Source organism: Mobula birostris, chromosome 1, assembly GCF_030028105.1.
Source record: "Mobula birostris isolate sMobBir1 chromosome 1, sMobBir1.hap1, whole genome shotgun sequence".
Lineage (NCBI taxonomy): Eukaryota > Metazoa > Chordata > Chondrichthyes > Myliobatiformes > Myliobatidae > Mobula > Mobula birostris.
The window spans coordinates 185,472,531-185,499,612 of record NC_092370.1 but is presented as its reverse complement, the minus strand read 5'-3'; the positions used below and the strand labels follow the sequence as shown (position 1 = coordinate 185,499,612).

Below are 27,082 nucleotides of genomic sequence, written 5' to 3'. Positions count from 1 at the left end.
TTAAATATTCTTGTAAGAGATGTCTGACCTGAAGATATTGCAGGAAATGTGAATACGAGAGAGAGTATTTAGTTACTAATTTCTCAAAAGACATCAATCGGCCATCTTGAAACAGATCCATGAAGGAATAAACTCCTTTATTCCTCCAAAGAAGAAAGGTAGGATGACTTAATAAAGGTTTAAATAAATAATTTCGATAAATTAAAGAAGTTTAAATTTTTTGAGATTAAAAGAATTATGAAACTGGTACCAAATTTGTAATGACTGCTTAATCATAGGATATAAGTTTAGATTAGCAATTTTGGCCATTTGGACAGGTAAAGAAGCTCCTAATAATGAGGTTAAGTGAAACTGTTTCACAGCTTTCAATTCCAAATCAGCCCAAGGTGGTCGTTCATTTTTATCAGCCCAATATAACCAAGTACACATATAACGTATATTAACAGCCCAATAATACATTCTTAAATTAGGCAGGGCAAGACCTCCATCCTTTTTTAATTTTTGTAAATGATATTTTCCAATTCTTGGTCTTTTATTATTCCAAACAAAAGATGAAATAATAGAATCAACCTGATCAAAAAACTTCTTCGTTTAAAAAAAAGGGATATTTTGAAATACATATAAAAAATTTTGGTAAAGTCATCATTTTAACTGCATGAATTCGGCTAGCTAACGAAAGTGTAAGTGGATTCCATCTACAAAATAATTGCTTCATAAAATCCACTAAAGGAACCAAATTAGCTCTATAAAAGTCTCTATGATTTTTAGTGATAATAATACCTAAACATTTAAAAGAGTCCGTAACTCTAAAAGGAATGTCATCATATACATAAGCAGAATCATTTAGGAGAAATAATTCACTTTTATGAAGGCTTAAGTTTATATCCCGAAAACTTTCCAAATTCATTTAATAGTTTCAATAAACTAGGAATGGATTCTTCAGGATTCAAAACATAAACTAAGAGATCGTCAGCATAAAGGGAGATCTTACGAATAGTCCCATTTGTGAAAATTCCATGGATATCTTGAGCTTCACCAAGTGCAATGGCCAAGGGTTCCAGCACCAAATTAAATAACAAGGGACTTAACGGACATCCTTGTATCGTACCCCGCGAGAGTCGAAAAAAGGAGATCTGCAATTATTAGTAATAACAGTGCAATAGGACTTTTATGTATCATTCTAATCCACTTATTAAAATTAATACCAAAGTCAAATTTCTCTAAAACATTAAAAAAGTATTTCCATTCAACTCTGTCAAATGCCTTTTCAGCATCGAGAGAAACAACACATTGGGGAGTCTTAGAAAGGTATGAGTATATAACATTTAACAGTCTTCGAGTATTAGAGAAGGAATAACGGCCCTTTACAAAACCTGTTTGGTCCTGAGAGATAATTTTAGCTGGAATGTTCTCCAGTCGATTAACCATTATTTTTGAAAGAATTTTAGCATCCACATTTAATAATGAAGTAGGTCTATATGAAGCACAGGCAGTAGGGTCTTTATCTTAAGAATTAAAGAAATAGAAGCTTCATAAAATGTGGGAGGTAACTCTCCTATCAAAAAAGAATCTTTAAGTGTTTCCAACATATATAGAGAAAGAAATTTTTCAAATTTTTTATAAAATCGTACAGAATAACCATCCAATCCAGGACCTTTACCAGATTGCATTGAAAGAAGAGCTTTCTGAATTTCGTTTTCAGTAATAGGAGTATCGAGCATTTGTTGATGTTCAACAGAAATTCAAGGAAAATCAATCTTTTGTAGAAGGGCATTCATTTTAGAAGGATCAACTGGAAACTGAGATTTATGAAGTTCAATGTAAAAGTCTTGAAAAATTTTATTAATATCTTCATAATTACATGCTAAACTACTGTCTCCCTTAAGAATTTTTAAAATTTGTCTTTTGGTTCTAGCTGCTTTTAATTAAGACAATAATGAAGACAATAACCTATCCCTCAACGTCAGCAAGACGGAGGAATTGGTTGTTGACTTCAGAAGGAGTAGCGGACCGCACGACCCATTTTACATCGGTGGTACGCAAGTGGAACAGGTCAAAAGCTTTAAGTTCCTCGGGGTCAATATCACAAATGACCTGACTTGGTCCAACCAAGCAGAGTCCACTGCCAAGAAGGCCCACCGGCGCCTTTACTTCCTGAGAAAACTAAAGAAATTTGGCCTGTCCCCTAAAACCCTCGCTAATTTTTATAGATGCACCATAAATAGCATTCTTCTAGGGTGCATCACAACCTGGACAGAAGTTGTCCTGTCCAAGACTGGAAGAAGCTGCAGAAGATTGTGAATACGGCACAGCACATCACACAAACCAATTTTCAGTCCTTGGACTCACTTTACACCGCACACTGTTGGAGAAGTGCTGCCAGGATAATCAAGGACATGACCCACCCAGCCAACAGACTTTTCGTCCCTCTTCCCTCTGGGAGAAGGCTCAGGAGCTTGAAGACTCGTACGGCCAGATTTGGGAACAGCTTCTTTCCAACTGTGATAAGACTGCTGAACGGATCCTGACCTGGATCTGGGCCGTACCCTCCAAATATACAGATCTGCCTCTTGGTTTTTTTTTTGCACTACCTTACTTTCCATTTTTCTATTTCCTATTTATGATTTATAATTTAAATTTTTAATATTTACTATCGATTTGTAATTCAGGGAGTGGGAAGCGCAGAATCAAATATCATTGTGATGATTGTACATTTTAGTATCAATTATTTGGTGGAAAATAAAGTATAAAATATAATTGAGTTGCTAATAGCTTATTATTTTTATCTCCAAACACATAAAATTGACTTTTCAATTTAAGCAAATTTCTTTCAATAGGATAAGTTAATAGTAAATTATATTGTGATTGGAGTTCAACCCTTTGTTTAAATAAATCAATGTTAGGAGAGATTGCATAAGTATTATCCGAGTCTTTAATTTGTTTTGAAATCTTATCTAACTCTATTTTTGTCTATTTCTTAAGCTTAGCTAAATAAGAGATTATCTGACCGTGCAAATATGCTTTATATGTATCCCATACAATCAATTTTGACATATCTCCCGTATTGTTAAAAAGAAATAAAATCTTTTATCTGAGTCCAATAAATTTGACAAAGTCCGAACTTTGTAGTAAATTTTCTGGAAAACACCAAGGCAAATTTGCAATACTGTCATTATTCAATTCAAAAGTTAAGCTGAAAGGCGCATGATCTGAAACAACGATAGCATCATATTCACATTTCTGGACTTTGGACAAAAATCGGAAATCAGCTATAAAATAATCGATTTTCGAATATTTTTTATGAACATGTGGAAAAAAAAATCTCTATCATTAGGATGTAGATGTCTCCAAACTTCAGCCAGGCCATAATCAATTAAAAAAGAATTAATAAGTGATGCAGAACAACTCGGAAGCCGCTGATTGGTTGAACTCTTGTCAATCAAAGGATTTTAAACAACAGTTAAAATCACCACCCATGAACAATATATATTCATTTTAATCTGGCAATAAAGCAAATACATTTTTAAAAAAGGAAGGATCATCTACATTAGGTCCATATAGATTAACCAGGACAATTTTTTCTATTACGAATTGTTCCTTTAACAATTAAAAATCTACCATTAGTATCTGACACAATGTCTTCTTGGATAAATAGAATATTAGATTTAATAAAAATAGATACTTCCTTTGTTCTATTTTGACAAGTGGCATGAAATTGAAGGCCCTTCCACATTTAAAAAAAATCTATTATGATTGCCTGCTCTGATGTACGTTTCTTGAGCAAAAATAATTTTAAAAGTCTTTTTTCTCTTAATAGGATGATTCCCAGCCACGTACATTTGAACTTATAATGTTTATCTGTTTAGCTACCATAAAATTTTTATTTTTTATTTTTTTTTTAGCACATAAACACACGCATACCAACGTGGGCTAATCAAAACTGGCAGTGATAAGTATAACCATGTACAAAACATGCATGCTCCGGATCTCTGTAATGGAAAAAAACACAATAAAGAAAACCAAAATTGATCCTACAATGAATCCTATAGCTCAAAGCTAACCCCAGTCCCTCCTACCACCCCGAAAACCTGAAATTCGGCAAAAAAAAGCCAAAATGTGTCCTCATACAAGTAAGAAAAGAGAAGCAGACTTCGTGAGCTGCCCGTTTTATAATAGTGATTTTAAAAGTTTTCCTTAATTCCTCCCCCCAGTTACAAAAAAAAGACACGGCCCTGAAATAAGAAAGCCGCGCAGAGGAAAAAAAGACGTTTATACTTAATCGCTAAAAATAAACTGGGGAATGCAAAAACAATCTCCAAAAACATCAAAACAATAAAATTAAACAAAGAAAAAACTGTCTATGTAATCTCTAACAAAGAAAAATCAGCGCCATTTTCTATTTAACTTACACGGCCAATAAAAAAAAGAGTTTTTAGAAGAAAAACTAAAACTAATTATCTATCCACTAAGCACTTCTTTCTTTCTTTCTTTCTTTCTTTCTTTCTCTCTTTCTCTTTCTCTCTTTCTCTCTCTCTCTCTCTCTCTCTCTCTCTCTCTCTCTCTCTCTCTCTCTCTCTCTCTCTCTCTCTCTCTCTCTCTCTCTCTCTCTCTCTCTCTCTCTCTCTCTCTCTCTCTCATCTCTCTCTCTCTCTCTCTCTCTCTCTCTCTCTCTCTCTCTCTCTCTCTCTCTCTCTCTCTCTTCTCTCTCTCTCTCTCTCTCTCTCTCTCTATATATATATATATATATATATATAATATATATTATATATGTATATGTATTAAAAAGTCCTTATAAACTATGAAAACTATCACTTAATGAAAAAAAGGAGGATAGAAACAAATCAGCAAACCGGTTAACAATCTGTCCGCTGTGTTTAATTCACTCAGTAAACAAACAGATTTCAAAAAGTCATTCATCACTCACATCAAAAAAGTTCACATCATCTTTAAATGGTTCATCGATCAAAGGACATCTTCAACAAATCAGAAATCTTCAAAGCTTGTTTTCTTTCAGAAATAACAGTTACTCAGCAGACCTAAAGCCATTCAAACCTCAGCCACCCTCCTGAATAGAAGTAACATAGTCCAATGCTGCTTTGGGATCCAGAAAAACATGGAGTCGAATCTCTAGGAAATAATTTTAATCGGGCTGGATAGCGAAGTGATGGGAATAATCCCTTATCATAGGCTATCTTCATAGCTGGAAACGAATTTGAACCGCTGGTCCATAACTTCCCGTGGATAATCTTCATAAAAACGAATTTAAAAACTCTGCGTTTCCTTGCATATTTCATGATTTGGTCTATAACTTTGAAATGAAGAAAGCAGACCAGAACTGACCTTGGTTTATTCGGATCTTGAGATTTCAAAGTAAAAATTCTATGCACTCTTTCAATATCGGGAGGCTGAGGTAAAATATCCAAAAACAGAGATTGAAACAAATTAACAAAATAGTCCAATAAATCCTCACTCTCAGATCCTTCCTTCAATCCAACAATTCGAATATTATTCCAACAAGATTTTGTTTCCAGAACGATAATCTTACGTTGAGACTGTTCCAAGTGAGCTGAAATATCCGCTATCTGACGCATCGACTCTTTTAAGTTCAGAATTCAAGGAAATAATATTTTCCTCTACAAATTGAAAACTCTCTCGTCATGACTTCCTCTCAGAAGTGTTATCTATTTTCTTGTCGCGAGCCATCAACGTATGTTCTAAATGCTCAGCCCAAACAGGCATATCCTCTGATTTTTCTTTCGAAGATTTTCCCTTTCCATTGCTGGATTCAGAGAGCTGCTTTCCACTTCTTAAAGATTGTGACATAATAACAACTATTCCCCTCTAAGATCCGACAAATAAAAGTTAAAAATTCAGAGTTCAAACTGAGGAAGTGGAAGGATTAAACGCAGCCACACAATATGTGTGTCACTCCATTGGGCAGCAGGCGGAGTTTCAGTTCATATCTTCTTTTTGGATTATTACCTTGAGTTAAGCTTTACAAATTTTGGTGGAATTGTTTTTCTTTTCACGATGTATAACTTTAGTTTGTAGTGCTAAAAGTTTTATGGTTTTTAATTTATAAAAGATGGAGCTGATGACGATGTTAAGAGACAGGAGGTTGGGTTTTGGAGTGACTTTTTTTTGAAGGGCTTGCTGCTGCTTTTCGGTAGCTCTCTTGCCGTGTGGTGCGAGGGGAGGGAGGGAATTCTAATGCCAATATTATTCATAGAACCTTTAGATATTTGTATTATTCAGGACGTATTTATGTCCTGTTTTTCTTGTTTTGTGCTTTTGCCCCAGAGCTGTTACTCGAATTTCTGATAATGCATTTGCCTACTATCCTCTGTCTTTTTTTTTGAAAGGACAGTGGTTAGTCCGTTGAATTTTGTAAGCTGGAATGTTAAGGGATTGAACCATCCTGTTAAAAGAAGGAAGGTGTTTTCACATCTTAAACAGCTTAATGCAGCAATTGCTTTTTTGCAAGAAACACACATTCGCAGTTCTGATAACTCTCATCTCACGTCGAGCTGGGTGGGGCAGCACTTCCATTCTACTTTTCAGGCTAAAGCCGGGGGGGTGGGGAGGGGTCTCACTTCTTATAAATCAATATGTTCCCTTTGAGCTTCATAACAAAGTATCTGATACAAATGGATGTTTGATTATTGTCTCGGAGAAATTATTTAACACATGGATAGTCTTGGCTAACTTATACGCTCCCAATTCAGATGATGTGGAGATTTTTGATTGTTTTTTTCTCTTTATTGCCTGAGCTGAGTTCATATTCTCTCATATTGGGCGGTGATTTTAATTGTTGGTTAGATCCAGTTTTGGATCGATTGTCCTCTATTCCTAGACTACCAAGTAAATCTGCTTTATCAATTCAGTCTTTCCTTTCCAATTATGGTATCTCCGATGTATGGTGTTTTCTCCATCCAAATGGGAGAGATTACTCTTTTTTTCACATGTCCATCACACTTTTACTAGAATTGATTATTTTTTAATTGGTAATCTGCTGATTCCATCTGTTTGTTCTTGTGACCATCAGAGTATATGATTTCAGATCATGCCCCAGTCACCCTGTCTATAATTCTTCCTGATTTCCCCCAAATGAATAAGCATTAGCGTTTTAATCCGACCCTGTTGTCAGATAATGATTTTGTAAAATTTATGGAGAACCAGATAACTTTTTTTTTAAATGCTAGCATGTCATCTGAAACCTCAAGTCAGGTTGTTTGGGACGCTATGAAAGCATATCTGAGGGGTCAAGTAATTTCATATACTGTGAATTTGAAAAGAAAGACTCTTAAAGGGCGATTAGATCTGGTCAATCAAATTAAAGCAACAGACCAACTATATGCCCAGACCAAAAATCCGGAGTTGTATAAGAAAGGAGTGGAACTTCAAACTAAGTTTAACCTTATTTCCACTCACCTAATTGAACGCCAACTTTTGGAAAGTAAGAGTCGGTTTTATATCCATGGTGATGAATCCCGTAAATTTTTAGTAAACTAACTAAGACGCTCTAAAGCTAAACAACATAGTACAAAAATTCAAATGGGTAATGGGAATATTACCTTGAATCATTCTGAAATTAATGATACAACATCAGGAAGTGTTATTGATAGTGAATAAGGTTATCGTAGATTACAAGGGAATCTTGATTAGTTAGGGAAGTGCACCAAGGAATGGCAAATAGATTTCAATACAGATATGAAGGAGGTGATTCATTTTTGGAAAGATAAATCATCATGGGACTTGTACAATGAATAATCGACAACTAGGGAATGTAACAGAACAGAGGGATTTAGGAGTACAAGTGCATAGTTTTTTTGAAAGTGGCATCATACGTGGGCAGGATGGAGAAAAGGGCATTTAACATGCTGACCTTCATTAATCAGGGCATTGGGTATAGGAATTATAGCTGCATAATTCATTGATGAGGCCAAACTTGCAGTACTGTATAGAGTTTTTATCTTCCTATTATAGGAAAGATGTGGTTAAGCTGCAAAGAGTGCAGAAAAGATTTACGAGTATGTTGCTAGAACCAGAAGTCCTAATTTAAGGGTAAAGTTGACCAGGCCAGGCCTTTATACCTTGGAATTTAGAAGAATGAGAGGTGACATTACATAAGTGTTTTATAATATTGGGAGGAATAGATATAGTTGACAATAAGTCTTTTCCCCAGTTTACGGGAGTTGAAACAAGGGGAGTATATTTGGAGTACAGCTGGCTGGTGGTGTAGTGGCATCCGCATGGGACTTCAAGGCAAGTGGTCCCAGGTTTGAATCTGGCACGCTTTCCATTGGTGCTGAGTTGAGCATCGAGCTAGCAACTCCGCCCTGTAAAAAAAGCAGACAAAAATGCAAAAGAAACGGCAAAGTTGCCGCCTGATACACCACAAGGTACGGAAAGGAACAACAGCAATGTATATTTGTGGTGAGAGGGGAATGGTTTAAAAGGGATCTTGAGGAAAACGTTTTCACACAGAGAGAGGCGAGTATGTTGAACGAGCTGCCAGATGAAGTGGTTGAGTCAGGTGCAGTGGTATCATTTAAGAAGCACTTAGATAGATATGTGGAGGGGCAAGGCTGAGGGATGTGGGCCAAATGCAGGAAATTGGGACTAGTTGGTGGGCATTCTGGTCAGCATGGACTCACTGTGCCAAAGGGCCTGTATCCTTGCTGTATTCCTCTATCACTGTATGCCTCTATTTTATGTGTGTGTGTGTGTGTGTGTATATATATATATATATATATATATAGTCATCAAATTTAATATGAAGTGGCCATGATTACATGGCTACCTGTATGATCTTGTGCACAATTAAGCTGTGCTATTTCTATTCTTGCAAAAGTAACTGCTCATGAGAACTTCTTTGACTTTAAAGTGGTTGGTACATTCATTGGTTGTAAAATCCTTGTTTATTGGTCCAATCAAATTTTGACAACAGAAGAAATTGTGTAAATGTGCTTAAATGCCATAGGCTATTTTCTGATTTTATTTTCCAGAGGTTAGCATGTATGAAAGGAACCTTGGGCCCAGAAGAGGTGAGGAGACCTGCTCTGACTCTGGTAATGCATTCCCTGGAAAGTTCAAATATTCTTTTAAGATGTGCTGCAGCAGAGACTCTGGCCAGACTGGCACAAGTGGTTGCCGATAGTGCCTTCACTGCTAGATTGTCGCAGATGAGCTTTGAAAAGTGAGTAAATTGAAATAAATTAATCTTCTGGTTTGTTGCAAGATATTTGGCCTCTGGCCTGCTCTTTTGATCATCATATTTTGTGTGCTTGTTCAGTTATATTTGGGATGATTGATGACATCCCCCTCCCAAGGTAGATTTTGTCAGTCGTAATGATGATAATGATAACAGTGAAGGATTTATAAAATAAACTTGTGTCAGGCATGACAAATTTTCTCTATTTTGTCATCAAACTTCAGTCAGGTAATTTGATGCTACTATTTTACCATTTCCGTCTCAATATTAGATTTTTTTTTTAGTTTCATCTTTGTACTGAAAATTTTAAAAAGTGAAAGTTAACTCAGCTAAAAAGGTTAATCAAAAGCATGGGTAAATTGTTCTGTGTTGGTTGCATTGCCAAGACCATTGAAAGTTGTATGCAACTTGCCACCCCAGTCATTTCTGTAGTGACAGATGTATGTGAATTTGAATACCATCTGTGCATTACTGAATAACCCTGAATCAGGAAGGAAATCACGTTGTGATGCTTTAAGATGCCAGTTTTTGCGATATTTAGGTTGATTTTCCATTTGGGTATCAGCTCAGTGGTGGTGATGACAAGCAACCACCTCATTGCCTCATGGAGGTCCACTGGGCAGGAATAGTGCTACCAAGTAATAGCATTGCTGAGGTCCTAGACTTGTGTTGCTGATGGTCTTTTCCTGGTATTTGTGTGGCATAAATGTTATTTGTTGATTTTTAGCTCATCTTTGAATTGGCCTTTTGGGAGAAAGAGAGTCCTCTTCACTGAAAAGTTGTGAATATAATTGAACATTATGCAGTCATCAATAAACACCCCAACTCCTAACTGAATTATAGAGGGTGGAAGCTGAAGATGGATAGACTAGGATACCACTGAGGGACTCCTGCACCAATGCCTGAAGCTGAAATAATTGACACTTGTTAAACAGAACTATCCCCATCAGTGAAGAAATTTCTCTTACCATTCCTAATGAAGTGGTTACTCAAAATTACTCTTCTCCTTTCTCAGTATTGACGTAAGGGCTGTATGGGTAGATAATCAATGTTAGACTTATATGTGACACCACAAGTCTATGAATGAATATAAATGCAGATGTCCATATTGTCACATAATTTCTTGATGTTTAAATGACTTTTTCTTTTTTTCAATAGCAAAGTATATAACATTGCAATGTTCCCTCGTATATTCTTTCTGCCATCCTTCTTTTGCCATTCTCTTGTCCATATCACTTTGCACGTCCTCTCAACCTATTGCATATTTATAATTTCAGTAAACTTGGATGCTATACTCATAGCCTCTTCTAAGTGATCTGTATAGATTTAAAATAACTGAGGCTTTGGCATTGATCCTTTAATTTGGCAATATAAAACTTATCCTTCTATCCATGTTGTTTTCTGTTCAACTAATTCATTGATTAGGCAAATATATTCCTGGCTAGAAGATTTTCAGAACAGTCAGTTTATCCTTGGTGGGAGGTTGGGTGGATGACATTTGTCAGTCAGAATTGGCAGTCACTTAGACAACTCTTGATTGATTGAAGAAAGCCACCAAATTATGTTTAAACAAATCATGTTTAGTTAACGTAGGGAAAAATTTCTTGAGTAATACGATTTTGGCTCATCAGAAAAATGGCATTTCTGTGCATGTTTCTGGAAACGTGCATGGAACAGTGATAATAATAAAATAAGATTTTGTCTAGCTATAGAAAATTATATCAATAATTTAGACAGTGAGCATAAGACCCCAATTTCAATGGAATAAATATTGATTTGAAATGTGTGAATGTGAATTTAAAGTTTGACAGGAAAGAATGTTAATGAACAATAAAATCCTTTAAAATAGAGATGTTACTTATGATGGGACTCAACAATGGCAACTTAAACTGAGATTCTGGCTGGACTCAAAATTGATAGAAGTAGTTCCAGGAAAATAAGCTGGAATTTCCAGGGAAGGATGGGGGAGTGAGATAAACTGGATTGCTCTTCATTGGACTGCAATTAAGAGAATTACTTTCTGTAACTATTCTGTGATTTCTGTGAAAATGCAATTGTTTTATGTTCACTTACTCTTAATTTATCCTGCTTGTTACATCCTCAAATAATTGCAATAAAATGTTTGGCATGATTTCCTTCTATCACCATGTGGCCACATGCTTAAGAAGTCAGGACATTTAAAAACGTTTTCAATAAAAGGTGTAACAGTACAAAGTTAATTAAACTTTCTTCTCTTCAGTTGAAGCACCTGCTTAAACTAAGAATCTATCATTCATAAATCCATCAATTTATCTTGATGTAATAATCTATCTTATGTATTTATATTCATTGTGTTTTTTATGTTATTGTGTTCTTTATCCTCAGTGTTTTGTTTTTCTACTATATTGGATCCGGAGTAACAATTATTTCACTCTCTTTTACACTTGTGCACGGGAAATGACATTAAACCATCTTGAATCTTGAAAGCAATTGCTTAATGAAAATACATGGGTGGCCAATACTCTATCACTTTGTTGTTCAGTCCAGTTACTGTCTTAATAACCAGGATGTGATCTGCTTTTCCTTTACTTGTTTTATTTGGTGGTTAACTTGTAGGTTAAATCAAATGCAACTTTTTTGGGGGGTCTTGTGGACAAAAAAAATCTTAGTTTTTATTTTTATTTTAACTTCAGGTTGAAATCTGCAAGGGATGTGATTTCTCGCACAGGGCACTCAATGGCCCTCGGTTCCCTTTACAGGTACCTGGGAGGAATTGGTTCACACCAACATTTAAATGCCTGTGTCAGTATCCTTCATACTTTGTCTCAAGATAGTACCTCCCCTGAAGTTCAGGTAATTTTGTTTTGGAATATGGAATCAAAAGCATGAACGTTATGTTGTTTATAAATCCTTTTTTTGACTCCAATATTTGACTGGTGCTGTATTTTAAAGTCTTACCAGTGATTCATCTAATTACGTGAATCTATTCTGAACTGCCTATGTCTTGAGAGATTTGCAAGTTTCTTATATGCATGGTCTTCTACAGTGTAGAAGATCATTTTGCCAATTCAGTATGTTACATATGTTTCAAGCTGCTATAGATTGTCTCTTCTGAACTGTTGTAGTTGGGAATTCTGAAATAGTAACAATATGCAAATATTTGCCGTAGACATTCAGTAGTAAAGTTGTTAAAGTTGCTCAGATTGTTGGAAGTTTACTGTGTATTTAATTAATGTTGCAAACACATTGGAATATTATTGTTTCTGAACTGTTTCATTGCACAATCTTGCAAAATTGTGTTCAATAATGTTAAATGTTTTTGCTTGGTTGATTTCAAGTCGTAAAATAAGTGACCATATTTGTCTATTATGTCAAATATAGTGCACGTCAAATATACCTGCATTAGGTCATTTGACTTGTCCAAAAGCATCGATTTTACCTCTTCGTGTTGTGTGGAGCATACAATGAACCAATTTAAATTTATTCCCTTATTTTTAACTTTTACTCTGAACTGCTTGAAATTGAATGATATTTTTAACATTGGATTCAAAATAACGTCCAGCAAGGAGGATGCCAGATTCCACTTGCACATGATTGCTGAACAGGCCCCCTAGGTCTGAGTCAACATAGTAGTAGTAGTAGTAGTAGTAGTAGTAGTAGTAGCAGAATCATAACTTTCTTTATTTGATGCTTTATTCAGATGCTTACCAAGTTTTATCCCAAACTGGAAAATTTAGTTGAGATTTAGTACTACCATGTTTGAGGTAGTGTATAGTCTTTCGCAGTACATGGTATTGTGGTTTCGAAAGTAAAAGGCGTTAAATGTCAAAGTTAGCATGATTTAAGTGAGATGCAATTACAATCCATTATGCTGTTGGGTATTAGTCTAATCCCAGTAAACTTGGTTATGCCGCTCACCCTCCACAAACAAGATGAAAAAAAATATTGTATTTTAATTAAGCTACTTTTAACAGAAAGGGAGAAAGAGCAGGATACCTGAGGAATTGGGACACTTTCTGGGTGAGATGGGAACTCGACATACCAGGTAGATTGCAGCTCAACAGCACAGGATCAGTATCTTTGCAGAGCGAGTTAGTTCATGCTGATGAGGAAGATTGAAACCAGCTTGGTGAGGGAACCAGAGGGCAAAAACAGAAGGGGAGAAAGCATGTAGGATTAGAAGTTTTAGGTGAAGGGGTATCTCCGAAGGTAAAGCAAGAAGAAATGCTAATGTTGCAGGCTGGTGACAGCAGTAAGGATAACCAGTGTGGTGGAAGAAGAGTGCACAAGCATGGTAGTAAACTTGCAGTAATGAAAAGGATAGGATTCAAGACCTTTTATTTGAAAATATGCTGCATTCACAGGAGATTGATGAGCTAATGGCACTGTATATAGCCATTGGGGAAGCTTGTGAGGTGACCCATACTGGGAACTTAATATTTAGGAGTGTTTGATATTTTGAAAGGCTGGGCAAAAGAGAATTTGAAATGAGGTAGCTCTGCTAATCAAGGGTGAAATCACAGCAGTGGGGAAGAATAACATTGGCTCAGAAATCCCAGATGCGGGATCATTTTTTGATGGAGATAAGAAATTGTATGTGTAAGAAATCACTGCTGAAAATACTTCAAAGGCCTTTCTCCAACAGCTGCTTTACTGAAGGTCTTTTTCAGGCTAGGAGGATGTTACTAGTCGTGTGCTAGAAGAACCAGTTATTTCTAAATTCCATTAATTGCTTGCAAGAGAGCATACAATGTAACTTTGAAAACAGTGCAAAGGACATGGATATCTCAGTGATCCTCTATTAATCACAAAACAAGTTAAGCAGGCAGGTGCATCAAATGGTTAGGAATGAAAGTGCCATATTGGCCTTTATTGCAAGGGGAGTTGCAGTTTACAATTGCAGAGGATGCTGTTGAGGCCACACCTGGTTTCCTTTTTAATGGTAGGATGTACTGGTATTGGATGTAATTAGAAGAGATTCTTATGCTTAATTCCAAGGTGTGGGTTGTCCTGTTGTAAGTTAAATTTGATACGTACTTAGTGTTAAAAAGAATAAAAGGTGCCTTATTGAAACATGTAAGATTATAAGGGGACATGACATTGTAGATATTGAAATGCAGTGAATTCCAGCTCATTATAACCCATCAGGACCAGTACATTTTGGCCTGATTGGTCAAATTTTCATGGAAATATTTAAAAAGGTATGGAGGTATAAAATAGAAGAACTAAGTACAATTTATGTAATTAAATGAGATTCAGAACAAATTAGAGCACTGTCAGTACTACTACAGTACTATAAAACTGTGTATTGGTTCCTAATAGTTATCGATGGAGGAATTCAGTGTATGATGCTGCATTCTTTTGATTGACTGTAAATGAGTAAAGTAAGCCAGTGTAGACACCTCATTGTAGATAATGGACTGACTTCATACTAATCTATTGATTGCATCCTCCAAATCATCATTTTCATTATAACATTCAAGATGATTGTCAATGCCTTCAGATTCTTTGTAGTTCCTAACTTGCTGAAGTAGTGATATTCTTTCATTTTCACTCCCGGCCATTTCTGGTATCTCCAAGCCTGATTGCTTGAATCTGCAGTGAGCAAAACAGTTCTGAATTGTCTTACTGCTAATTTCTTTTCAACTATTAGTGACAAAAATCACTGCTTTTTGAACACAAGCACAACTGACGCAATTTAAAAACTGTTCTCTCTCAGCACGGTGTAGACTCTAACGTGCACACAAGTACACGTGTCTGACGCTGGTTAGAAACTGTTAGACTACAGTGTACTGCCCCAATTTGGTGACAAAAATCACTATTTTTTGAACACTAGCACGCACAACTGACTCGATTTAAAAACTGATCTCTCTAAACTTAGCGTAGTGTCTAACGGCCACACAAGTGCATGTGTCTGATGCTAATTAGAAATTGTTAGGTAACAGTGTACTGCCCCAATTAAGCAGCAAATAAATGAAGGGAATCCCAGCTATATTCTCGATTAGCTTTTGTTCTTTAAGAGTTGTTCCCAATAAGTGGCTGCCCCAATTAACCAATGGTCCAATTAACTGGCACTTCCTGTATTTCCACATATGGAGGAATCTTGAATGAAGAGACATAGTTATAAGGAAAAGCCTTTTAAGACAGGTGCATTGGAGAATCTTCTTGGAGAAGGTGAGAAATGTGTGAGAGTCTCTTTCCCAGAGTTTTGTAGAGGCTAGATCATTGTGGGTATATAAGAAGGAAGTAGATAAGCTTTCAGAAGATCAAGGTACTGAAGGCTATGGGAACCTGGCACAAAAGAGAAGGTGAGGCCTCTGGCCAGATCAGCCTTGATCATGTTGAATGGTGAGAAGGTTTGAGAAGCCAAGTGGCCTCTTCAACTATTTTCTAGCAGTACCTTTCTTTCACTGTTTCTCGGACCATTGTATTGAAGAATCAATCAATCTGATATTGTGGCACAAGACAAATTTATTAATGATGATGTACGTCAAAAACCACTAACTTGGAAAGAGTGATCATAGCATGATAGAATTTCAAGTTTGAGAGTGAGAAATTGTTTCTGAATTGAGAAACTTAAATTAAGAGTTACAATAGCATGAGGACAAGAATTAGCTGAAATGGACTGGGAAGTAGATAGGAGGGTCAGATGGTGCATATTTTAGAGAAGATAAGTATTGGTTTCTCAGTCAAATGCAAGAAATTCATCCATTCATTGCTTTGCTTTCTTGGGCCATGTAACTGTAGGTTTATAAAAGAGGCTTATCATCAAAATTAGTATTACTGATCATGCAGCTGTTATGTTAAAAAGTAATATACAAAGAAGCAATGTAGAGAGTTATAAATGCTTGTCTCTTCTTTTGTAGACCTGGGCCTTACACTCCTTATCATTGTTAATCGATTCCAGTGGTCCAATGTATAATTCCCATGTGAAATCAAGTCTGTCTCTTGTCTCATTATTGCTGCTGAATGTACCTCCAGCACATGTTGAAGTTCATCAAAGTTTGGGTCGCTGTTTGAATGCACTGATTACTACATTGGGGCCAGAATTGCAAGGTAATGTGTTTCTGTAAATTATCGTTAAACTATTTTAATCAGCTTGCTTAAAATATATTGGAAAATTACAACCCATTGGATGTTAAATGCTTAAGAGTTGCATGATTTAGAATATTGTGTGTTTTTATTCAATGTTTTCTTTTTTATTCTTGCCTATGAAGAGATGTATTTTAGTTAAAGTATAATGTTGGTAGAGAATTAGGACACATTAGTTTAATTTAGACTATTGATTGAGATTGTAGTATCTAGTGGAGATCAGGTTTGAAGACTGCATAGAAAAAGGCCAAGGGTGAGTTGATTTGAACAAAAAATAGTCATGATGGATTTTTAATAGGCATTTAGCAAAGGTGTGAGAGGTCCTGAGATGAGTGTGATGTATAGTATACAGCCACAAGTTGGCTCTTTCATAAGTGTTGATAAGTTCTACTTGACCTTAAAGGCCTTTTGCCTCAAGTCCTGTTTAAAAAAAACACAAATATATTGATCTGTTGGCTAATTAACGATAACATACTTTTACTAACTACTCTAACTGAAGCTTCCAAAGTTGCTTATCAAACACAGAATTTGAAAGAATCTGACACCAAGCCACAAACAGAGTCCAAGATTCTCCAAAGCTTAGAGATTGTCCATGGCTTAGCCAAAAATGTTCATCTGTAAGGAGGAAATGGATATAACAAGCATGAGGCTTTGGAAAATAAGTGCTGAGGTTATGCCAAGGCAAATGAACATTTAAATTTGAGGATATCCAAAAGGTCAGATTTGAAGGATTACAGAGTTCAACAAGACTCACAGACATGGAAAAGATTGCTTAGGCAAGGTCTGAAAGAAAATTCTTAATGTATTATGATTTTAAAACACGGACATTCTTTGAGCAAGAATCTTAGTTGTTCGGCAAGCACTTAATATGATGGTGAGCAATTAATGAACTGGTTGCTGAATTTAAGGTGAGCATAATTTTATATTGGCAAGAAGACCAGAAGTTGAGCAGGACAGGAATCAGAATTAATAAAGGCATTGAGTATTTTAGCATAGGTTGCTTAGGTGTAAGTGGAAATTCTGGAAGATTCCATAATGTGGCATCTGTGATAATGTGTGGTCATAGTGATGGAACAGAAATGTGGTCAGATATAGCACTAAAGTTACAACCAATATAGTATAATTTTAGACAGTATCCAAGTGAGGTTTCGAGTCAGTGGTGAGGAAACAAAAGCTTCTGATGGATATCTGCAATGTCAATTTTTAACTGAAGAGAGTTGCTACTCATCCTCATTTGGATGTTAGAAGAACAATTTTTGATGGCATAGGAATCGAGCGGTACTTGTAGATAAGAGAACCTGTGGTGAAACCAGAGATAGCTGTGCGATATGGGAAGAATTTTTTCGGTGTGGAGCCAGCTGTTTGTTGAAAGAGCATTGGAGTCCCTCCCAATACTTTTGCCTCTTTGCACTTTAACTTTTGCTGCTGTTTATTAATTTTATGTTCATTTTTGGGCCATCATTGCTGGAAGATTGTTTTTAGCATTAAGAACTGTGCTACCAGAAATTATTTCAAGATGCAAATTATGTTTTATATTCTGAAATCAGTAAAATAACTTCTTTTTAATCTTGGGTTCATAAAATGTGTTTATTTTAACAAAAGAATTAATGTCATTTTTATATAAATATGCTGTTTTACTTTCTCCAAAGCATTAGCAATTTTCTTGTATGCATCACATTGATAACTTGCTGGAGCTAGTTTCCTTTTTCTTGTGTCAATCCTGAAAACAATTACATTGTAAGCTTTCATATTTAGTGCTATTTATTGCATTAATTACTGAAGAAAAGTGTAGATTGAATTTAAAATGAATGTGTATTTAATTCACAGGAAACAGCAAATGTGTCCCCTTGTTAAGAACTTCCTGTCTAGTTGGCTGTGCAGTGATGCAGGATAATCCCGATTGTCTTGTACAGGCACAAGCCATCTCCTGCCTCCAGCAGTTGCACATGTTTGCGCCCCGTCACGTCAATCTTTCCAGTCTTGTCCCCAGTCTGTGTGTAAGTAAGCCATGTTGATGTGCACTTGCATGTGAATTTAGGTGATCACAAGTTACAGTTTTTGAAAATGTGCAAACTCTGTATCAACTTATTTTCGTAATCTGAGCTTTCATGATTTATGTTTAAAGACCTTGTTATAAAAAATAATGCACAAAATTAGTGTGACAAGTTTAATATATAGGGCCCCTGATAAAATTCTGTCATAAGCATTGGTATTTATTTCAATCTTAATGTGTTAAGACTTTGTAAGCATATTAAAAGTTATTTTGTGCATTTTACCATTGTGCACAAGGGCAATCCAAGTACAAAGTTTCATCTTCACAACAAGAATACAGTCTATAATGTTAGTTGCATCACGATGATGATATATTCAGAACAAAATTGAACATCCACCATTACCAGCAGCTGCAGAAATTTTTTTAAAATTGCAATCTAAGTTCTCGTGGCAAAGTATATCGCTTGCTTGACCACTGCTGTCAGGCCAAGGGAGGGAGACTAGTATACTAGAAAAGTACTCTAGGTGTACTTTTAAAATAAAAAAAATGAAGTGCCAATTGGCCAAGATGCTGTTCTTGACTACATGGATGCTAAATGATAAATTAGCATGCAGCAAGGGGAAATAATGATTCCATAACAATTGAATGAGCATAAGTGCAGTTCCTATTTTATTGGAATTTGTTGCACCACTCAAAGCATTCACTACCTTGACCGTTCGCAAAGTGAGCAATAACGTAGCGATAAAGTAGCTTGCATCAGTTGCTTGCTGAGACCACTCCAACCTCACAAACCCATGATCTCTTGTATTGTATATTGGAACACCAAGACATGGAGATTCACCTCGACCTTGCACATTAACCTAACTTGGAGACGTATTGCCCTTCCTTCATTGGTACTGTTTTCCAATAGCATTGTGGAAGTAACATTACCAGCAGTTCAAGAAGGAGGTTCATCGCCAGTTTCTCTTGAGATGGGTGTTTATTTAACGTTCTGTAAAACAAATTTACAGAAAAAACTAGTTTGAGTTTAAATGGATTGCATTTCAAGGATTATAAATAAGTCTGAACATAACTTCATTTACCTCTGCACAGATGTTTTTCATCATGATAATATGCAGTGTCTGCTCCAGCTCAAGAAATAATTCGTGAATTGGAGTTGAGAATGCTTCGTGCAATGTTAATATATTGCTAGAGTTACAATGATTGGTATCACTGTTTCCATTTTTTTGAACAAATGTCACATAACCAGAGTGTCATTGTGACTGGTATGTCATTTCTTTTGTGCAGGAAATCTTATTGGATAATTCTGTTTGGGTAGGTCGCCTCCCTCATTATACCCACTTGCCATGTCCCTTCACCAGTCCCACAAATTGATTTGATGTGTTTGAATATTTTTTAATAACATTTTTTTTGTAAGCTCTGCCTTTATTAATTAATCTAACAATAACTTGGCTGGCATGCGAACCCAATACAACTGCACTGTGTGACATAACCTCCTTACTGATTTGAAACCCTTGGCTCTTGCTATATTTGACTTCTCTAATGTACTTCCTTTTGACTAGTGTTATTTGCACCTGCAGGCTGCAGAATGATGGCAATAACCACTGCAGGTTAATGCTGCAAATGGTTTGGCTTTTTTCATATTATTTGCTTGATTGTGCAAAAAGTTCCTCAAGAGTTTATATTTGTGATGACGAAGAGAATAAGTTTTGATAGCTTTTTGCAGATTTTCCTCAAGACACTGTTATCATTGGTTTAGATACACTCCCATGAAATTTAGACGGTTTGCAGTGGGTAATACAGTAGTTAGGCAGGCCAGAAGTAATGGATGATAACACGTACCTTCAATGTCCTCTGTTAGTATTTGCCTGTTTGTTTGTGCTTGGTAGTTAACAGCATTTCTTTGTAAATGTAGGTAAGTACAAAATTAAACTTGGATGTATAATTGGTTGTCAAAGTCTGATTTTAATCTGGCTGTTGTAAGACTTTACAATATCATAAATAATCTCAAAATAACCTTGAATGTTTTAAATGAAAGTTTTTATTTCTAGCATATCATTTGAACTACTTTCATGGCAATGCCCATTCACAATTAGTTGCAGGACTGAATTATTTGTGGATTACTGAGATGGTGTCATTTTGTGCAATCTCAGATGAATGAGAGTAATCTTTAACAATGATAAATACAGTAATTGATTCAAACCTTGTACAACCTTCCAGCACCAAGCCATCTCCCAATGCAAACAGGCCCTCCAACTTGACACTTGTTTTCTTTGACCAGTCCTGATGACTGTTCATTGGCCGGAAACGTTCTATTTCTCAGTTCACCTGTGCTGCCTGACATGCTAACTATTTACAACATTTCCTGTTATTACTTTATTCAAATAGACTTAATTTTGTTTCTGCTGGTCTTCAGTGTGTTTTAGCATAATTTTAGTGAACACAGGAAAGTGAAGTTGGCAACTATAGATGTGAGCAATTAGAGCACTTTGTGTGGTGATGTGATGGTGTTCATCTCCGCCAGTTGTCTATTTATATTTGAGATTCTTCATCTTTGTCCTTGTTAGGTGAAAAATCCTGAGAAACTTCTGCCTTTTCTCTTGGCCAGTTTTTGTTCTTTTTCGTTCAGCTGCTAATCCTTTAGTTTAATTTTACAAATCAACTTCTACCAAATTTAAACTCTAAATCCTATAATATAGTTACAGAAGTCAAAAATGAGGGGTATCCTTCCTGCTCATTCTCATACCTATTTGATGAGGAAGTGATTGGGAAAGATTAAATATTGTTCATTTTGTATGCGTAGGTTAGAGGATATCTTGGGGTGATTTCTAGAACATGTCATCTTCTGCCCTTAGCCACTCTTAAACAATACCACAGAATTCAACAGTGTCATAGAGCACTTCTGTTCACTAGAAATGGAGTTGTACTTTGGAACATCTCACCAACTGATCCAGGGCTGCAGAATCAGAGAGAAGCAGTTAGCCACTGTCTGTAATTGAGGATAGTTGTTTCCGGGATGCAGTTCCATAATTGTCTGGCATTTCTTTTTAAAAAAATCCTACTTTTTTTGCAAATTCATACATACATACAGTACATGTACAGACATTTGTATGTGTAAGGGGGTTTTGTCTTTTATGTTACTGCATAGGCTAATTAAAATGGCTTCTTTGTTATGTTATACTGGGGAATGCTTCTCTGTTATGTTAAATGCTGAGAAAGTCTCTAGCTGGACATTTGCTTGGGTTAATACAGACAGCAGTGTGCTATTAACCAATTGGGATAGTTGTTATGATTTTGGTGTATCTGGGAGATTTGTATGCGCAGGGTTTTGGGGCAGAAGGCAGGGGAGAGAGAGAGAGACAGACAGAGAATGGACCAGGTGCTGTGAGTCCACTAACGGGGTTGGACCCCGAGCGGGGCGTTCGGCAAGGAGGGGAGATGGAGATGGACTCGTGTGGAGCGTCTGGTCGACCACCATTGTTGGTCCCAGGCGGCCGGTCGAGGCAGTCCGAGGGGTTGCAGGGTGAAGGAGAAGGGTACCGGGCTCCAACTGTTTTGTGCACGAAGAGATTGAAATTTGATAAGTGTGACGCCTTTTATTTTCCTTTTATATTTTATTCTCTATTAATTGTATAGTTCCAGTAATATCTATAAACTGTAAATCATTTAATTGTATCTGGTGTATTGTCTGTTATTTGGGCGGGGTGGAGTACATCACACAGTATCCACACAAACTTATTACCCAGTTTGGCGGGGCCGAGGGCTGTTTCCCTAGACGACAGCGAGCCGAGTGACCCTGAGGGTGGCCAGGGGGGCTACATATGTTTGGGAGGAATATCCACAAAAAAAGTAGAAGCATGATAAAGTGGCCCATGTTTTGAGCAAGTGGTAGATTTTATAAAGCTCTTCAGCAATGTAAAAGTGAGTGATAAAGTAGCTTGCTGTCTGAATTGATGCTTATGGTTAGCTAGCATTAACAAGATAGCAGAACACACAAAATGCTGAAGGAGCTCAGCAGGCCAGGCAGCATCTATGGAAAAGAGTAAATGGTCGATGTTTTGGACTGAGACCCTTCATCAGGACTGGAAAAAAAGTTGAAGTCAGAGCAAGAAGGTGGAGGAGGTAAGGAAGAAGTACAAGGTGGTAGGTGATAGGTGAAACTGGGAGAGGTGGAGGGGTGAAGTAAAGAACAGGGAGGCTGATAGGTGAAAGAGATGAGGGCTGGACAAGGGGGAATCTCATAGGAGAGGGTAGAAACCATGCAACAAGATGGGCTGAGTGAAAGTGCATTAGGTTTTACTTGAGCTTATAGTGCCTAATTTTAAATATGCACAACTCCATCTAACTTCTGAAGACCTTTATTGAATGTGTACAAAGGACTCACCCAATAAATAAATTCTTTGTATTAATTTATCTCAGAATCTCTTCTGATAGCCGAAGAAAACTACTTTTAGAACTGCCTTGAAATTAATAAACTTTCAAATTGAACAATTTCAAGCTTAAACTATGAAAGAGCCATACCTTACCTGGGATTTTTTTTTGTGAATTTTAATCAAAATCTTCAAGTTTAAGTCCAAATTTAATTGTCATTCATCCATACATTAATACAGTCAAATGAAACAGTGTCACTCCAGGCCCATGGTGCAAAATACAGCACCAACAGTCATATACAGCACAAGGCACATATAGCACATATAAGAGAGCAGTAAAGTACAGTCACCCAAAGGAAAGATGGTCCATGAATGTTGCAGTAGCAGGACACAACTTGTCTTCTGCTGAGCGATTACTGCAAGGGAGGGGGACAGCAACCTCCTACACGCACCAACGCCTCTGTTGCAGTCAGCGTCACAGTCCGCACCAAACCCGGTTCTTTCATTTTCTCCACCAGTCAGCAACTTGCTGATGGAGTAGACATGCAGTACTTTTAAGTTCTTAATGTCCAGCATGGTTTTGTGATCATAAATAATTTGCTTAAGAAAGACAATAAATCTTTGGCTGATTGTGTAGTAGCTGCTGCGTCCAAGCACACTACCACCTTACTGAAAATGGTATCATATTGGTACAATGTGTGCTAAGTTTAACACAGGAAAAAATGTGTTTTGTGTGTTTGAATTCTGAATAGACTCAGCTTATTATTTTTAAGTGTGATAGATCCATTATCATAGATTTAGTTATTACTCGTGTGAATAGGTTAAAGGTGGTTATATTTGTGACATTAATCATGATGAGTCTAGAAAAATTGTTTTGTGTTTTGTGCTGCATTTTATTTTTGAGTGAGAAGAAAGAAAATGCATTTATCTGTGTCCAAGTCAGACAGTTCATATCACAAAGGATCTTTTCTTTTTTAGGTAAACCTTTGTAGTTCACACCTGTTGTTGAGACGGGCTGTGATTGCATGCCTACATCAGCTTACGCAGAAGGAAGCTGCTGAAGTGCTTGAGTACGCCATGACTCTTGGCAAGGAATCCAATAAAGGAAGCTGTAAACTTGGTAAGATATCTGATTTGGGATCATTACACTTAGAAGCACACATGACTAATTTTTTTTTATCATTTTAAGAAAATTGTATCAATCAAAATTCTTCATGTACGTACCTTGGAGAGTCAGAGATACAACATTGACTGTTGAAACTAGTAAAGTTTGCATTCTGTTGAAAAGGCAAGATGATTGTTGTTTTGAGTAGTTAACGTACGAAATTGATACTAAGGCCAAGAATTTGAAATGTAAAGTATCATTGAGGTCATTATAGTATATCAATCTTTTCTTCCATTTTGCTTACTCTCTACATTTCTTCTGTGCTCTGGTACTTCAGTTACAGCACATGCTGTCCTGGTTGTGTTGAAAATTGTTTATTAGACAGCAACAATTGTTTATAAAACTTGGCGAGGACTAATTGTCAGGATCGATATTTTGTTAGGTTATCATGAAAATGAAATTGCATTTTATTGTTACATAAATGGTAAGACTCTGGTATGCCTTGTAAATGTTTTGATGTTTTAGCAAGGCAGGTACAAAAATAAGGTGCTTGCGAGGTCCACATTTTAATCTTGTAAAACTAAAGTCTAAATTTATTTTCAGATGTTAATATCAGTCAAACTGGCCTGGAAGGAGCCCTCTTTAGTTTATTGGATAGAGAATCGGACCAACAACTTTGTCAAGATATTCGTGAAACTTTAAGTTGCATCCTATCATCTATGGCAGTTGAAAAGCTTAGTCATTGGTTAAAGTTATGCAAAGATGTTTTATCTGCCTCAGCTGGTAAGTTCAACTTTTAAGTATGTGAAGCTTCTGTTTTCTATCAAAAATGGAATGTTTGGTTTATTTTACTTTGACTTCAAAGGTGTATTTTATTTTCCCTTGTGTTGTTAACTTTTGCTCAGGTGAAGAGAAGTTGGTAGTTGTCACTGTGCACTAAAGCCAGACTGCCCAACCCGAGTTTGACAGGGCAGAGCTGTGCCGGCAGGAATTGGTTAGGATACATGTATTAGCAAACATCTGGTTTCACGCCAGCCAAACTCGTTACTTCATCCATACCAGAATGATTTATGTAATATTTCCAGTATTTGTTTTGTGTTTAAATTTGTTATATTTCCAGTGATAGTCTTAACAAGTCTGGAGAAACATAACTAAATATTTGGGCTTGCATCAAGTTTGTATTGGGCCTATCCAGCTGTTTGATTGTACACTTGAGAGGACTTCTCAGTGCCTTACCCATGCAAATTTGCAGCCAAGTGGTTAAAATTTTGTAGACAAAGCATGAGCAATCTTCCAAAGTTTGCTGTCCTGTGGGGAAAAATTTAATCAAGACTTCTAACTCTGGCATGTCTTAAGTTTGAGAGTTCCATGTGTAAGTCAGATTTATGCACAGCATTACAAATGACAACATGTGAAAATTGTTAATTATATATTTTATTTTATTTGCTGAAATATTTATTTTCATTTGTTAATTCATGTTATTACACTCCTTACAAACTTTATAAATTCTGATGATCTCCACCCCAGATTTCACCACTGCTGCTCCAGTAGACACTACTCAGGAAGAGGAGGATGAAAGGGCTGATGATGAAACAATATTCACCTCCAGTAAAGATGACCAATTACGACCAATGATTGCACCACGCTGGTCAACCAGGGTATTTGCAGCAGAATGTGTGTGCCGAATTATTACCCAGTGTGAGAAGATAGATGCTGCTCATTTTGATATGACTTTGGCTCAGGAAAAGAAACTGAAGCATCCTCAAAGTAAGTGGCTCTGAGGGGCCTGAAAGATTAAACGTTTGTGGTGGTGCAAAGAGAGAGATGTTTTACCAGATTTTAATATGAACTGGATGGCTTTCATCTGGAAATTATCTTATAAAGTATACACAGTTTTTATATTTTCCAGATGATTTCTTGGTGATGCATCTCGCAGATTTAATTCGCATGGCTTTCATGGCTGCCACAGATAATAGTAATGCACTGCGCTTATCTGGTCTTGAAATGTTACTTGTCATCATCAGGATGTTTGCAAATATCCCTGAACCAGAGTTTCCTGGTCATGTGATCCTTGAGCAATACCAAGCAAATGTAAGTGACAAAGTATTTCATTTTAAATTGCTACTTTTGTATTCTCTATTCTTTAAGAGATAACAACATTTATTCTAAACGTAATCAGTGATATGTAAACTTTATAATGAATTTGCCCGCAGCAGCATGTTGCAAAAAGCAAGGGAGAATGAGGAATTTGGGTTAAATATTCTTATGCTCCAGTTTGAGAACTGATTCTTCATCATTTCAATAGTGCTTAAAAGTATTTATGCACTTGAAAAATATTACACCATCTTGGAAAAGTTTATAATCAGCCAGCCTTTCAATCTCACATTTTAGAATATTCTTCCAAATCATGTCTGTTTTGTTCCTTCTCTGCTCTATTTAAGCAAAGTTTCTTGATCTCCATTTCGATCTCCACCTGATTTAAATGTGATTTTGAGATTTTTTTTTAATATCCTGAAAGAGAATAGAGTTTGTGACAATACAAAGTTGTTAAGTTATTGGACAAAAGTAGACACCACAACTGATGAACAGCAACTTCTACCAGCACAAGTGCATGTAAGATGTTGCAGGCTCTGGCTGTTAAAGATTGGCTACTTCCTGCAGTACAGAGTAGTCACTGGCATCTGACACACATGGGAGCAAAGCTGATGAGGAATGGGGGGCATATAGGGGGAGAGCAAGCTTGAAGATAAAAATATTATGTTCTGATGACACGGTGTTCACTCAATAACAATAATAATGATGTGGAGGTTGTTAGATTCTTGGGTTATGACCAACGAAAAATGCTTGGAGCAACACACAAAAAAGTTGCTGGTGAATGCAGCAGGCCAGGATGCTTGGATTTGCTTAACACTTTAGTCCAATGGTGTTTATTTGGCACATCAAAAATCAAACTTACAAAAAATAGCAAAAGTAGTTGAAAGAAAATTGTTAATAATTACAAAAATATATCAGTAATAGCTCCGTACTATTCGTGTCCAGTGTGAACTCCTACCAGCCCCTATCTTTCCTCAGCTGAGGGTGAAGAGCTCCTTCTTATTCAGCATGAGGACACACCATCTTTAATTACCATCAAAGTTAACTTCAGGCTACACATGAATTAGAATAATCCCGGTGCCGAAGAAGAGCAAGGTGGCATGCCTGAATGACTATCGACCTGTGGCTCTGACATCAATTGCTATGAAGTGCTTTGAGCGATTGGTTATGGCACACATCAACCACAGCCTACCAGTCAACCTCGACGCTTTGCAATTCGCCTACCGGAGCAACAG

The 27,082-nt window shown here is 36.5% G+C and overlaps 1 protein-coding gene across 2 annotated transcripts in view; it reads left to right on the top strand.

Moving 5' to 3' along the window:
- Positions 1–27,082, top strand: part of heatr5a (HEAT repeat containing 5a) — a 133,405-nt gene that overhangs the window by 64,417 nt on the left and 41,906 nt on the right. The window contains exons 18-26 of one of the 2 annotated variants that reach the window (XM_072267278.1): positions 9,009–9,199; positions 11,887–12,046; positions 16,060–16,249; positions 18,113–18,282; positions 19,566–19,592; positions 23,627–23,768; positions 24,357–24,536; positions 25,281–25,520; positions 25,663–25,844. In XM_072267278.1, the coding sequence (XP_072123379.1) occupies positions 9,009–9,199; positions 11,887–12,046; positions 16,060–16,249; positions 18,113–18,282; positions 19,566–19,592; positions 23,627–23,768; positions 24,357–24,536; positions 25,281–25,520; positions 25,663–25,844 (1,482 nt within the window). The remainder of the gene's footprint in view (positions 1–9,008; positions 9,200–11,886; positions 12,047–16,059; positions 16,250–18,112; positions 18,283–19,565; positions 19,593–23,626; positions 23,769–24,356; positions 24,537–25,280; positions 25,521–25,662; positions 25,845–27,082) is intronic. The other variant, XM_072267284.1, reaches the window with a different exon arrangement.